Below are 14,132 nucleotides of genomic sequence, written 5' to 3'. Positions count from 1 at the left end.
TGAGCAGATGACATCCAGTGCTGATCCAGCAACAGTTCCCTTGGCAAACAGTTTCTTGGTGTGGCTGGGGATCCAGATTACACAGCTGTCCCTGTTCCACTGCAGCAGATGCCTTGTGAAAAGCTGGCAAGCCACACATATTCCATGGACCCCAGGTCACCTTGGCCAATACAAACTGCATATATTCCACATATATCTGTATCCATGTGTAAAATGGCTAACCATGTATGTACATCCAGAGGGGAATCTTCCAAACTAAGATCTGTGATTTTTGACTTGATGATGCTGTGTGTTTCTCTGTTATGGGACGAGTGTGGGAGGACTTCCCCTCTAGTATTGCCCCAGCAGTCATGGCAGCAGGAACTGAAGCTGCTCCCAGCAGTGTCAGGCTGCATCTGCACACGGAAGGCTGCTCAGAAAGAGTTGGGTACCACTTGGCAGAGGCTTGGCAGCACCTGTGGCATGAGTGACACTGTGAGTCTGCTACAGATCTGGAAGTGGCAGCCTCTGAATCGGGATTTTACGGTCACAGGGCATTGTCAGAGGTTAGGGAGAGGGGCAAAATCAGGCATAATGTACCCACAAATCAGTTCAAGTCCCTGTGAAGTGGCACAGTTGAATGGAGCTTTCAGAAGGACTTTTTTATTGCTTGGATCTATAATACACCTGTTTAGAATGGGATGAATGAGTGTTCTTCTCCACTGACTGCAGAGAGAGCCTAGACAATTACCTTAGATGAGCCATCTATATTTACGTGTCCTAGATCAAGTGAGATTATTTGTACCTAAGATGCCTGCATTCCCCTGAAGGGTTTGCAAAGACATTCTAGTGCTAAACTTTGATTGAATTGGCCAAATGCTTCAGAAATACCTCTAGATGCCCACTGCCACTGGCAGGCACTTAACTGCCTTCAAATCTGGTCTCCTGGAAAATTCTGAAAATGTAGTCTTGTGTGAAGCTGAGATTCCTGTACATGAGATCTTCAGAGACTTACAGGCATCCAAAGACACCAAAAGGTTTCCGCTAAGCCACAGTGAACTCAGAGGACTTCTGCATCTTCAAATGCCTCTAAAAACCTTTGTTTAAGGAGTCTGAAAATACCACAACAGGCTGAAATGCCTGCAAATTCAACATTTCTTGGAAGAGAGATACAGGGAAGAGAGACTTTTCACCAATTTTCTGGGTTTTTTTTGTTTGTTTTTTGTTTGTTTGTTTGTGTTTTTTGTTTGTGTTTTTGTTTGTTTTTTTTTTGTTTTTGTTTTGTTTTTTTCCTGCAGGCATACACTGGGTTGTTCTTCCAGTGCTTTGAAAGGACCAGAAGCTGTTTATGTTCATGAGCACAATGTTCAGCCTGAGCCTTCTCTGGACAACATTCCAGGTTGGCCTAGTAAGCAGGCTAACCATTACTGTGCTGTTTTAATCTGCTCCAAGCACAACCAGAATCAGTTTATGTCTGCCTGAAAAACATTCTGTAGTTCCTTTAGTGGCCTGGTTTGTACAGGTATTAATCACTCACAGCCACCACTTGGGTAAAGCTGTAATGCTGCCCAGATCACCCTTCTGTGCCTCAGTTTCCTTATCCTGAAAGAAAAAAAACCCATGTTTCAAGGCCTAGGGATGTATAGTGCCATATAAATATTGTTATTTATGGTGATGATGAGAATGTGAGCTTTGTTTGGTACAATGGCCTGGGAGTGCCTACTTGACATCATTTGGAAAAGACAGGTATTAACCTCTATGTCTGAAATACAGCATGTTGTTACTGCTCTCAGATAAACAGAATTACCTCCTCTTAAAATCAAAGGTACTCTGCTTTACTTCAGTGAGATGTGGTGATGTCCACAGAGAACAAATCACTTTTGGCAAGTGGAGGCAGGATTTTCTTGGCTAGTAGGAAGAAGCATCAAAGGAAGAGAAGAACGATGGGACGCAGCACAACTGGTTTTAATTACATGTAAGAGTCAAGTTCCTCTGGACAGCCCTACTGGCTGATATGCCATTGTAAACGCTCTGGGGAGTCTGGATTAAGAGAATGGGAAAAATGAGTGGATGGCACAAAGGTACTCAGGCACTCAGTGGAATAACTGGTAAAGCCTTTGCCAGTTGGCATTAGGCAGGGATATATTGCTCCCATCAATGCAATGTCCTGGTACTATGACTTTGATTTTTAGTGGGTGTTTGGTTATCCAAGTCCATGCCTTCTTCCAGTTTTGATCTGCTCAGATCACACTGAACTTTTGTTTAACAGTGAAGATGCTGAACTGGTCGTAACAAGGGTGGGCTGTCATTGCACAGCCACTGGAGAGAGAGGAGGCTCCTGTTTCAGTCCATTTGGAATGCCTGAGTTGCCTTAGGAACACAAACAGCTTGAGCTCTGGTGGTTGCTGGAGCTGCACGGCTGGGATGGCTCCTCAGAAAGCTGGAACAATTGCTCCCCTACATTTTGTTGGGTTGCAGTAGCATTTGGGGGCTACATCTCTTTTGCAGGAAGGCTTGTAGTCATTAACAAAGGTAAGCAGGAGCAGTGGACCTGACCTGGGGACAGCATAGTGGTGGTGGCACAGCAGAATCAGGATTTACTGTGCTTTGGCCAAGCTTTTACTTGAGTAGTGGTTGCCTGGGAGAAATGTCTCATTGAAGGACAGATTGGGCATTTCCCAAGCACTTGAGCTTGAAGGACCCTCAGTGTTCTGTGAACCTTGTCTCAGACAGGGGCTTGATCTTGGATTAAATTTCTGGTGACATCAAGATCGGGAACAAGTCTTAAATGAGCACCAAACAAATGGGATTGAAACTCCCTCTGCAGTCAGATGATCGTTCTTTAAATTAATGGTTTAAATAACCTGGAAGTTGAGGCAGAGCATCAAAGAGTAACTGATACATAGATGATTTCTAAGCAAGATCTTCTCTTTGAAATTTGTGAATCATTTTTATATACTATGGTAAAGTGCAGAGAGCCTGAACTTTTAAGCCAACAATGGCCCTTCCCCAAGTTAAGGAAAATTTAAGGATGGCCTGAACTAGTTGACTTGGAGTTCTTGAATTAAAATATACCTTGGAAAAAGAGGAAATCAAAATATTATTAAGTCTGCAGCAATCTCATGCATTTAAGCTCCTGAAGGGCTTGTGTTTCTTTACTCTTGAGGTTCATTATGTCACCAGAAAAGCTTTACTATTTTACTGTGGAAGTAACATAGCCATGAAACATTAATTTCCAGGAATGTGGAAACCATGAAATATGGGTTTTTCTACTAAATTAAGATTTTACTTTTCTCTCTTCTCACATAGTTAAGGGAACCAATTTTCATTATATGTTTATGTATATGCATTCTGGAAATTCAAATAGGAAAGATATACAAAACATAGGAAGAACAGTTTTACCCTGAAAAATGTATTTCACTGGTAACCACACCAGTCATTTATATTCTGCTTTTCATCCTAAACCACTTTGCATTCTATATCCATCTTGGAACCACGTCTCTCTGCACCCACTCTGGTGTGTACACGACCGGCTGATTTATTCTGCCCTGTGAGATGTGGCAGCTGTTTAGATTTGTATAAAATTCTTTACTTTCCTATTTCCACAATGCTGTTCTCTCACCATTGCAGTGACCAGCACCACTAATTTATGCCTGGCACAGACACTGTTCAAGGATCTCCTGCAGTCCAAGTATTCTGCACCATGGCAGATGTCTCTGGCTGGAAGAAAAAAGGGTGAAGGACAAATTAATTTGTAATCCATGTAGAGGCCTTTAAAATATTCTCCTCTTACTGCTAACCAGTGTTACTAATTTTAGGACTGATGCCTTTTCCTGAAAAAACAAATGACCAAGCCTGACAGAGCTCAAGAAGTGTTTGGACAATGTTCTCAGGTACACGGTGGGACTCTTGGGGTGTCCAGGAGCTGGACTTTGATGATCCTTGTGGGTCACTTCCAACTCAAGATATTCTATGATTCTAAGATTCCTTCAACTATCTGCATGTACTCATATGCACACAAAGTCCACATCAGTTTTTAGCAGCCTTGGCAGAATGAAAGCAATGTAAGTGGCTCAAAGGGAATGTGAAGCCCTTAGTTCTGGGGACAATTCCAGAATGCAAGTGTTCACCTAAGGTTTCTAACAATGTTACATACTAAATTTGTGCCCATTACCAGTTAAACAGAATGGAAGAATTAGCCAAAACATCCCAGAAGCATCTGTGTTATGGGTTTCTAGGCTAGAAGACACACCAGAATATTCACCAAATCACAGGGTGGTTTTCCTTAATGCTACAATTAGCAGTGGAACATAAACAGCAGAGTTACAGGATAAGATTTGATGGCAGAAAGCCCTCTGCCATAAACTGGAAATTCTCAGCATGTGCAACCATATTGCTAGAGAAGATGAGTTATGCAATTAAAATTAAAACTGGAGATTTGTTATCAAAGGATGGCTATGTGCACTAAAATCCAGCTGAGAGGTTCCCTGATCTCAATATCTTCAGGCTTCTTTTTTAGTTAATCTAACACAGCTGACAGTATTTGACACAGCCAATTGTGCCTACAGTCATGTGAAGGATGTTTTATAGAACTCCTCTCCATCAGAACACGGAGGTTTGTCATTATGCAACTCTTTATAAAGTCTAAAAAGCTTTGCAAGAATTGCATTTTAGGGGAGTAAGACATGATAAAAATTCTGACAGTCAGAACAGTTCTTTCTAACATCACCATTAACTACTAAAATTTTGAACAAGCCTTAATAACATTTTAAGTGCAATTTATTTTAAATGTTCAATTCAAAAGAAATATTTTATTTTGCCTTAATAAAAAAAAATTAATCAACTTGGAAAACTGTGGTTTCGTGGTTTTCCTTCATAAAGAATTTCAAAATTCTCCCTTCCTGCCTCTATTCAGAACGAAAACAGAATTTCAAATTCTGAATTTGTTTGCAAAATAAATCTCTGTCCTCCTACAGCATTTTCAGTGCCTGAGTGAAGAGGACAAGAGGTTTAATGTATAATTTCTGTGAGCCTTAAGGAGATGGGGTGTGTGTTAGTGCTTTCAAATCCAGGCTTATACAGCTGCTGTTTGAGTATAAATCATAGAAGCTTTTGGTTGCACTAACACCCTCTGCAGTTTAGCACAGCTGTTAATTAATACAATACTGTATTAGTTCTTCTTATAGTCTTACTATTAACGCCCCATGAAATCCCATTAGCTCTGCATATGGTGCCAGACTTGTTCCCAATGTGGGAAAGAAAGAAAGGCACAGTGGTATGAATAATAAAGAGAAGCTTTCAAGTGGTTTCCACTGTGAACATTTTGAAAAAAATATTTTCCAGAATGTAATTTGTGGGGCAAGCTTTTCACAAAATTTCAATGCAAACATGCATATATTTGTCAGCTAAGTTCTCCCCCAGAGTGTGAAATCCCTTATGCACCACTATTGTTCTGTGGCAGAAACATCAGGAAGATGAAGTAGTTCCTGAAAATGGAAAATTAACCAGGTTGGTTTATTGTCCAAATTGACAGAAATGAAAAAAATAAATTAACTGCATAGCTGATGCCAACAAAAAGATAAAGCTTCCCTTAGATTTTTGGTTTAAATATTTTAAAGTACAGATAGTGAGAACAGTCAAAATTCGGGTTCAGTTTTCCAAGAAGTTATTTGAATTTCCTGCTTCAGTGATCTGACACAACCCTCTTAAATTCCAAGAAGGTTTAAGTGCTATAGTAAAAACCAGGCTTATTTAACACCTCATACAGAACACTCCAAAATGTATTAGCAACTACAGAAAATTCAGACCTAATTATTTTCTACTAGGTAAGTTTTATCCAGTATCGACTCCTTAATGAAAGAGAGATCCAACAAGGAGCTGTTAGAAAGACTTTTAAAAATGGAAAGAATGACAAAGCGGGCAGGATCTAGAAGCAGACAATTCCCTGGAGAAGCTGACTCCATTGTAATTCTCTCCCGACCCTTCAGGAGTTGCTGCCCTAGAGCTGCAGTAGCAGCAGTGCATGGTTAGGAGTATTCCAATAGATGCTTTTCCTCTTCCCAGTCCAGTGGTTCACCCATAGTCCAGTCTCTGCAGTTCCATTAGGCAATCAGGAATGGCCAGGGCCTTTCTGCATGGCCAACATCCAGACAGGGACACACTGCTCAGGGAATCCCTCCTGCCTCTCCTCTCGCAGGATGGTGAGCCCGCTCATTTCAATGAGGCTGTGGAGGATGTTCAGGTCTCGGATCACGCTGCTGTCCAGGCAATCCAGGGTACAGCCCTCCCTGGCTACATTGTCCTTGAGAATGATAACACCATTATCCTTCAAGCCATTCTGGCACCGGATGAGAAACTCCAGGAGATCTTTATCTGTCAGATATCCTACAGATGAAAAGATGGAAAATAGATCACTGGTAACCACCCAGACCCCCCCTGTACACATCAGAATGGTGCCTTGACCTGAGTCTCCACACTCTGTTCACTGCAGGAGTTCTAGTCCCGACAGATTTAATTACGAAAAGTTGGGCAAATCAATGAGATCAACAGATATAAACTCAAATCAAGATTTAGGAACCATGTTAGTAGTAGCAACAGATGTGGACAGAAGCCAGTGAGGAGAGTGGAGAAAATACTGGGTGCTGAAGGGTTCTTTAATCTGGTGGTTAAAGCCATAATAAGAATCAGTGGCAGGAAGCTGGAGCCAGACAAATTCATATTGGGAATAAGTGACAACTGCTTAACAGTGTAAGCAATTACCCATTGGAAACTACCAACAGAAGTGGTGTTTACCACCTCTTGAAGACCTCAAATCAAGTGGTTGAACTTCTCAAGATATATTTTAATTGAACACAAACTAGTGACTCAGTACAAGGGTAAAGGAACGAATATAATAGTTTGTGATACAGAGTAGGTCAAACTAGATAATCTAACAGGTAATCAAGATAATCCAAATAGGTAATAATTAATCCATTCTATCTTTTAATGCTAAAAATCTCTATGACTTTGTGTAACATTATGTACCCCTCAATGGAGTTCTGAATCAAAGATGCAACGAGGAATGCAAGACCTGTTAATTGAACTCTTTGTATTACTCCATACTTCTGGGATTTCTGCATATAGGCATACATTTATAAGTAGTACTTTTTTCCATATGTTATGGAGATGCTGGGTTTTATCCTTCCTTCTCAAAGATCAGGACTTCTGTTACGTTGAGGACAGTGGTGTAGGGCTCAGAGAAGATCAAAGTGAGAACTCTCATGTGTGAAACATCTAACATGAATTAACAAGGACAAGTGATCAGAAACTGAGTGAAAAACTTGAAAAAGGAGATAATTTGTATTTTCTTGTCAAATATTTAGTTTTCTTGATGGAAGATTTAAACTTTAATAACTGGAAGTTGTCATTTCAAAACAACATTTCGACAGAGCATGACAAGTTTCTTTAACCACCCCTCCCAAAAAAAGGAAAAAGAAAAAAGCCCCCAAGCCTAAAGCTGAATACTTTTCAAGTTGAAGGGAAATGGTAATTTCTATATGAAATGTAAACTTGCCTTTTTTTTTTTTTTTATTTAAATAACTGCTTGGGCTCACATGCTTATGCATTCATAAGAAAAATCAAGATTGCAATGGCGAGATTCATTGAAGCTTTTGAGCACTGATTTGGAACTTATTGTTCTCTTAATGTGACTTTTAGTGTAGTTTCCCAAGAAAATGAGATCTTCAAGGTATGGCTCTCTAGCAGACAGTCCTGCTCTTGCTCCACCAAATGAACTTGTTGGCATATTTCAGCCAAATTCAGGATGGGGTAGAAGTTTGATTAATGATTAAGATAATTACTATTTCCTTGAATTTGATGGAGGAAGAAGATTCAGATACGTGTCTATGCCAAACAAAAGGCACACACTGCCTTTGACAGCAGCCACAAAGCTGACCAGCAGAGCATGGGACAGGTCTGAGCTCATTCATCCTCAGGTTGACACAGATTTGCTCAAAAGATGAGGCGGGAGCTACATTTACTGCAATGACTCGTTATTCAAGAAAAGCAAAAACACAAAGGAAAATGATACTGGTTTGCTTGTACAGCTGTAAAGACTTGTTCTAAGCAGCTCAGTTTCATTACACTTTAAGACTGTGTGTAAAGGACAAGTAAGTGTTCCTGAATAAAACCATCTCCTGTGCTAATCTCTCTACCTTTATCTTTCCTTTTGTCTAGCAGGAAACTATCTCCAGTGTTTTGGATAAAAGGAGTTGTTCAGACCTCCTCTTCTGCTTTAAAATAATGCCTTCTGCCAGCTGCAAATGCATCATGGACACTTTGATCCACAGATTGGGAGAAAACCTTCTTTCTGCAGCAAGTTTGCTAGGAAAAATTATTTTCTTTCTTACACATGTAAGAAACATGGCCCACATTATCTGACTGCCAGTCTGTTGCCCTAAATGCTGCAGGATATTCACTGCAGCAGAAACATCAGATATTTCTTATAGGAGAGTCTGCTGTGGGACATAGCTAAGGGAATCTGTTTAATAAGTATCAGTGCATGTATAAGACATGATCTGATTTACAGGCATTGGTGTATCTGTCTGCAGCAAGGGCAAGTAAGAAGCAGGATTCCTGCTCAAGAAAACCCATATATAAGGCCTCCTCCTCAGCTGCACCTCAGCATCCAGGCTGCTTTCCAGGAACCTTCCTCCAGTACCTGACCTGAAAAAACCCACTTAATTTGTACCCAGTGTGCACGTGGCTTGGGGGAACTCTCAGAAGCCTCTTGTGATATTTTAGGAAGCAGTCCCAAAAGTCTGAGAACCTCCCTTTACAGCTGCACCATTCTTGAGCATAAACTTGAGCCCAGGCTGTATATTCTCTGAGACGTGGGGCTGGATGAATGATGCTGAACTAACCTGAAACCCACTGAATCCAGATGACGTCGTATCTCTGTGGGGCTGGAGTGAATTCCTGGAGGCTTTTGCAATAATACATCTCTACTCTGTCCTCTTTGCCCTGCAGGTAGTTCGGGACCTCGGCCAGGAAATTCTCCATCATATCCACCAGTTCCACGCTCTTGAAAACCGGCAGCAGGACGTGTTTGCTGATACGACCTATCCCAGAGCCGCAGTCCAGGGCGCGGTTGGTGCCGGCCTTCCCCACCCCCTGTGGGACACAGGAAAAGAATCTGAAATCTGAAAAACACCACACCTGAAAGATCACAGCAACTGTGTTATCCACTATGGCCTTTAGCCCACCAGATCTTGTCTCCTTTTTTCTGCAGGGCTGTTGCAAGATTGGTAAGAATCAATCCAGCCCTGGGTACTGCTGTGTGAGCCCAGCTGGGCTGCCACATTCCCAGGCTGCTGCTGAGGGGACTTCCTTACTGGATTTTAAGTTTTTGCTTGGTACAAGAAGAGAAAAAGTCTTTCAGAAGCTCCTAGCATTCTCAGAGGATCCACTGCTCCTTGTAAAGTCCTTGCAACTTCAAATATTCACACCTGACAGCCGACTACATGGCTAAGCCTCATTCTGTGCCTTGTAAAGGCTTAACAGAAAAGGAAGCATATCCCAAATAGTGCATGCAAGCAGTAACTTCTGCAGCACAGAACTCCCAAGGTTCCCACAGACATTTCTGCAGATACACAAAATCCCTGGGATCAGGGATGCAGTTCTTAAAACAAGCTGTGTTTGAACAAAGATCTTGGAGTGGTAGGTAATGTGTGACAGCTCACAAAGTTTTGGCTGGAGCATATACAGAATTTCTTTGAGGCATAGCAACAAGAAAGATGATTGAATAGATTTTGCTTAACTGTTCCTTTTTTCTTCATAAATGTCATCTTTGGACAGAGATCAGACATGAAAAAACATGGTACAAAGGCTAAGGTGATGAGAAAATAATAAGTGCTGTAAAAGGAGCTTTATAATGAAAGCTGTATTTCACCCCTAAAGCTTCCATTCTAGCTATAAAAAGGCTCTTAAGAGCCTGCTGTTGTCCTGTAAAACAGAAATTCTAAGTCTGCACAGGCACTGAGTGTGGGATTGGAGCTCCCCTGGCCAAAGTTATCTGTTGAACAAATACATTAAAAGCAAATGTAAACACCTTTTCCCTGTCCCCTGGAACCGAGCTGAAGTGAAAGCTATGGGCCAAAGTCCCTGCTGCAACTTCACTGCTCTGAAAGGAAATAAGCCCAGGAAAAGTCTTGCTCTTCCCACTTATTGGGAGACCCCCTCTGTAACGATCAAGCATAAATCATGTAACTCACACTTTTCTGGCCTTGCTTCAGCGGGTAATTCAGTAGATTATTAAGGTCAAAGGACAGCACTGTCAATGACATGACTATGAATAGCCCAGCTGAGCATCCGATTACATGGAGTAACTGTAGAAAGAGCACACGCGTCTCAAGGGCTCTCACCAGTCCCCAGGGCTGCTGGTCCCAATTTGTATACCAGGAAGATTAATCTCCTGATGTGTGCAAGAGTCCACAGGCCTTCAAACCTTCAGGACTCTGGAGACTACCTGTTTGTAGTTAGCCAGAAAATGGGAGCCATTGCTCACCCACAGGCTGCACTTAGGAGCACGTGGCTTTTCCTGAGGACCAGACTAAGCTGTAACAAGGAGCTCATGAGAGGAGAAGGAACTGTGTCTTGGATCTCTACAAGGTGGTTTTCCATATTGTTTGCCAGCAGGCACATGCTGGTCTAGTGATCCGATCACGTAAAAGTCTCTAAGAAAGCTGGTGAGAAAACTGGGAGGATTTACCAAAACAACCACTAGAATGTGACAAAAAGCCACGTAACTCCTTCAACATTTGTGATTCAGAGAATCTACAATCACAGCAGCTCACTCAAACCAGGGAATTCATCTCCCACGATATGTCACGGCAAGGACCTCTGATGACACACCTCTGTTTGCCATCGAGAGGAAGGAAAGGGAACAATCATGGGAGATGAAGTTCGATCCCACACTTCGCTGAAAAGGAGCGAGAGCATCAGGCAGTCAGTTGAGAAGCCTTGTGAAAAACCACGGCTCCGTTTGTAATGAAAATGTTGACATAATTCCATGTTCAGCTAATATATTTTCAGTTTGGAAGTGCTCAGGGCTTTGACAGAGTATTAACATTTTCTTTGGAAGGCAATCATTTTCCCAAAAGTCTAATTGAGTTGAAAATCAGACTCCTTATTTAAAAAAATAATATAAGTGAGAACTGTAAGCCAGAACAGCCTTCAAAATTTAAGACTGACTGCTCCTCTGACTACCTGCCTCCCCACAGAATTACCACCCTTTAGGACACATATTCACCCACAAAGTCTTCTGTAAAGCTAAATAGGATGGCCAAAAACTTCCTTAGGGATAAAAGAGCTGTGGAATATGTTCTTGATGCTACTTCAGGTCTTGGAAGGGCAGGAAGGAAATGTAGGTATGTAGGATAAAAAGGAAATCAGAGTTCAAGAAATGGATAAAAATCATAGTAGTTTTCCTTCTAAATTAAAACAAAAAAAGCATGTTTTCAACAACATCTCTTCCATTATCCTGATCAAATAGGAGAAAAGTCACTTTCAAGAGGCTTTTAATTCAGCAAGTAACCAATGAGGTAGATGAACTGGAGGCTAGAAAGGGAGAAAGGGTTTAGGGCAGAAAGGGAGCTATAAAGTTAACATAACCTCCTTCTGTATTATTTTACACACCTATAGCTCACAACTGTTCCTGAATTAATGGTTTCTTTGTTTTCTTTATTTTCTTTTTTACTCACTACCTCCGGATTAGGCACTTGAAAACACAGTGTCTGTGTGGACATCAAGGCTTTACCTGGCATTAACACACTGCCATAAATATCCAGGGCTGGAGCTCTGCTGATAACCCTTCATGTAGGGCTGTACCTGAGACAGCCTGGAGCTTGTCTGCACAGCACTCTTGGCTCAAGGCATGTTGCTCTTGGTTTGAGTTCTGCCCACACACACATAAAACCTCTTAACTTGAGCACAGTGGCACTTTCAACTCCGTTTGACTCGCCTGGGAGGGAGACAGGCTAAAATATAAGTGAAGTTCTCAGTCCTTTCTGTAATTCCTTCCATGTGCCCAGGCAAGATAAATTCTCCAATGGTGCAGAACTCTGTAGCTCAGTTTACAGTGGTGCTAAGAATCATGCTAAGAAATGCCATACCTGAAGGTATGCAACATCAGTCATGGAAGGGAAATGTCACTGTGTGGCATTTCCACACCAGCCAAACTGACTCAAGAGGGGTAATTTGAGTGGAACCGGGCAACTGTTTTTCAAGGAGCACTAGTTTTGCCAGAATATAAGGTTTTTGAAGAATAAAACTCTCTGTGAAACTGGTATTTCAAATCTAGAGAATAGTTATAGCCAAAAGAACATGGGAAAGAATGTTGAAAATGTCAAAAGACTTCTTTTTCACAACTTTCAAGGAAAAAAGGAACCAAACTTGTCAACTTTTCATTTCTAAAGAGCATTTTTTATTTTGGAACTGACTTGAACTCTTGAAAACAAAGGGAAAAGTTCTTCAGAGGGTAAAACAATAAAAAATTGTTTAGCTGATCTGAAATTAATTTTCCTATTTTCCAATTTTGTTAAACTTCTCTTAAAAAGAAATTGTAGTTTATATTAGGGTGAAGCAGAAGATTGGGCTTTTTCTTTCTTGATCACCTTATTGGACAAAACACCTTTTCATAGAGCCATAAACTTGGTAAGACATAACTCAAATCAGATTTAGGATAAAGTCACTGCTACAGACAGCCAGTAAATATCTGTATCTGGTGGAGTAGGATTCAAATTTCAGCAGTGAGAAAGGAAAATAAACCATAAGTAACATAACCAATTGACTGCACCTCAACAGAGGACAAGCTTTAACAAATTAAATCAGCAAAATAAGCAAAACGAGCAGATTCCTTTCTGTTTCTTTTTTTTTTTTCTTGTTTGATCTTGGCCATTCAGAGTATCCTTTCTATCCCTGGCTAATTATAGGAGTTCTGCTCTGGAGTATTCTGTATCTGTCATCACACCTGATGCATTGGGTATGACTTCTCTTTGGCATGTGAAACTCTGCTACAGACTGTACTTCTTTCCTTTTTGGGTCTTGGAGATGGGAAAGTGTAAGAGTGTGATACAAACCTGCCGCTCAGGGAGCCAACTCCATGTGATGTCTAGGAAGCGTGAAATCCTTCCCTGAGCACACAGTTATGCACCACTTGAATTCCACAAATGTCCTTAAAACAAGTCTTCCATAAAATTTAAAGAATGCGCCTCGACCGCATTTCGTTTTTTCTGCAAATGCCATTTTCAGAAATGTCATTCAGAAATGTCACCATCACGTTCAGCTCCTCACTGAACCTCCTTTCTATCTTATTTTGTGTGTGTAGAAAGCGTGGTGATGCACTGAGGCTCTGAAAAGCCTTTTTTTGCACTGGCATTAACACAAACGACTGTTAACATAAAAAAACGTAGCTGCTCACTTGTGCTCTGCTGGCTCACGGCTCCAAAAGCCTCCCTCTATCAGGTACAGCAAACTTTGCCATCACTTGCCCTTCACTGCTATGCAGGATTTCTATTTTGTGTTAAGCCACACTCATTTTCCATCCCAATCCATTTCAACTGTATCCTTTATTTTTCCATACACAACATGTATTGAACGGTTTTTTCCCCAGTGGATCATTAAGGCTAAAAAAAGGTCATCTGGCTATCCCAAATTTCTACACTGGAGCAGAAAATTAAAGATCTGTGGTAGCATTATATAGAACTAGTCATTTGGTCAGCAGGAGGACTTAAGAAATTTGTTTTCCTGTAGTTTTGTGGATTCTTTAGCATCTAATACTGTTGTTGAGCTAATTTAGTGGGCTCTCCCCCCATGAAGAGGGAAGGGCAGTTAGGAAACCATCAGGCCACACTTCTTAAGAATTTCAGATTACCAAACACACGTTTAGGAACGAACAAGATTTTTAGAAACCTAAGGATCAAAGTGATACTGGTCTTAAAATCCCACTTGGCATCTCTCTGCAACTCAGGTCAAAGCAGACCTTTGAAGATGTTTACAGACCTTTAGTAATCTGCCTGAAATGGTCCTCAGTGACGCTGGAATGTTCAAGAAAAAATATTTTGCTAATGTAAAGCCTATACTATATATTGCAAATGGGGAGGGGAGGGCTGGGTTTT

General features: G+C 41.1%; 1 protein-coding gene across 9 annotated transcripts in view; it reads right to left on the bottom strand.

The window, feature by feature from the left end:
• Positions 1-3,499: 3,499 nt before the first annotated feature.
• Positions 3,500-14,132, bottom strand: part of METTL11B (methyltransferase like 11B) — a 32,744-nt gene continuing 22,111 nt past the window's right edge. For 8 of the 9 annotated variants that reach the window (XM_027715469.2, XM_039385087.1, XM_027715492.2 and 5 more), the window contains 2 exons: positions 8,880-9,129; positions 4,980-6,363 (listed from right to left, as the gene is read on the bottom strand). In XM_027715469.2, coding sequence (XP_027571270.1) covers positions 6,089-6,363; positions 8,880-9,129 — 525 coding nt within the window. In that variant the 3' untranslated portion in view covers positions 4,980-6,088. Of the gene's footprint in view, positions 3,700-4,979; positions 6,364-8,879; positions 9,130-14,132 lie in introns of those variants that run through there. The other variant, XM_039385088.1, reaches the window with a different exon arrangement.

This window comes from Pipra filicauda, unplaced genomic scaffold (genome assembly GCF_003945595.2).
Source record: "Pipra filicauda isolate LSUMZ 115617 unplaced genomic scaffold, ASM394559v2 scaffold392_size659746_pilon, whole genome shotgun sequence".
Classification (NCBI taxonomy): domain Eukaryota; kingdom Metazoa; phylum Chordata; class Aves; order Passeriformes; family Pipridae; genus Pipra; species Pipra filicauda.
The sequence above is the reverse complement of the archived record's forward strand: the minus strand, read 5'-3'. Positions and strand labels throughout refer to the sequence as shown.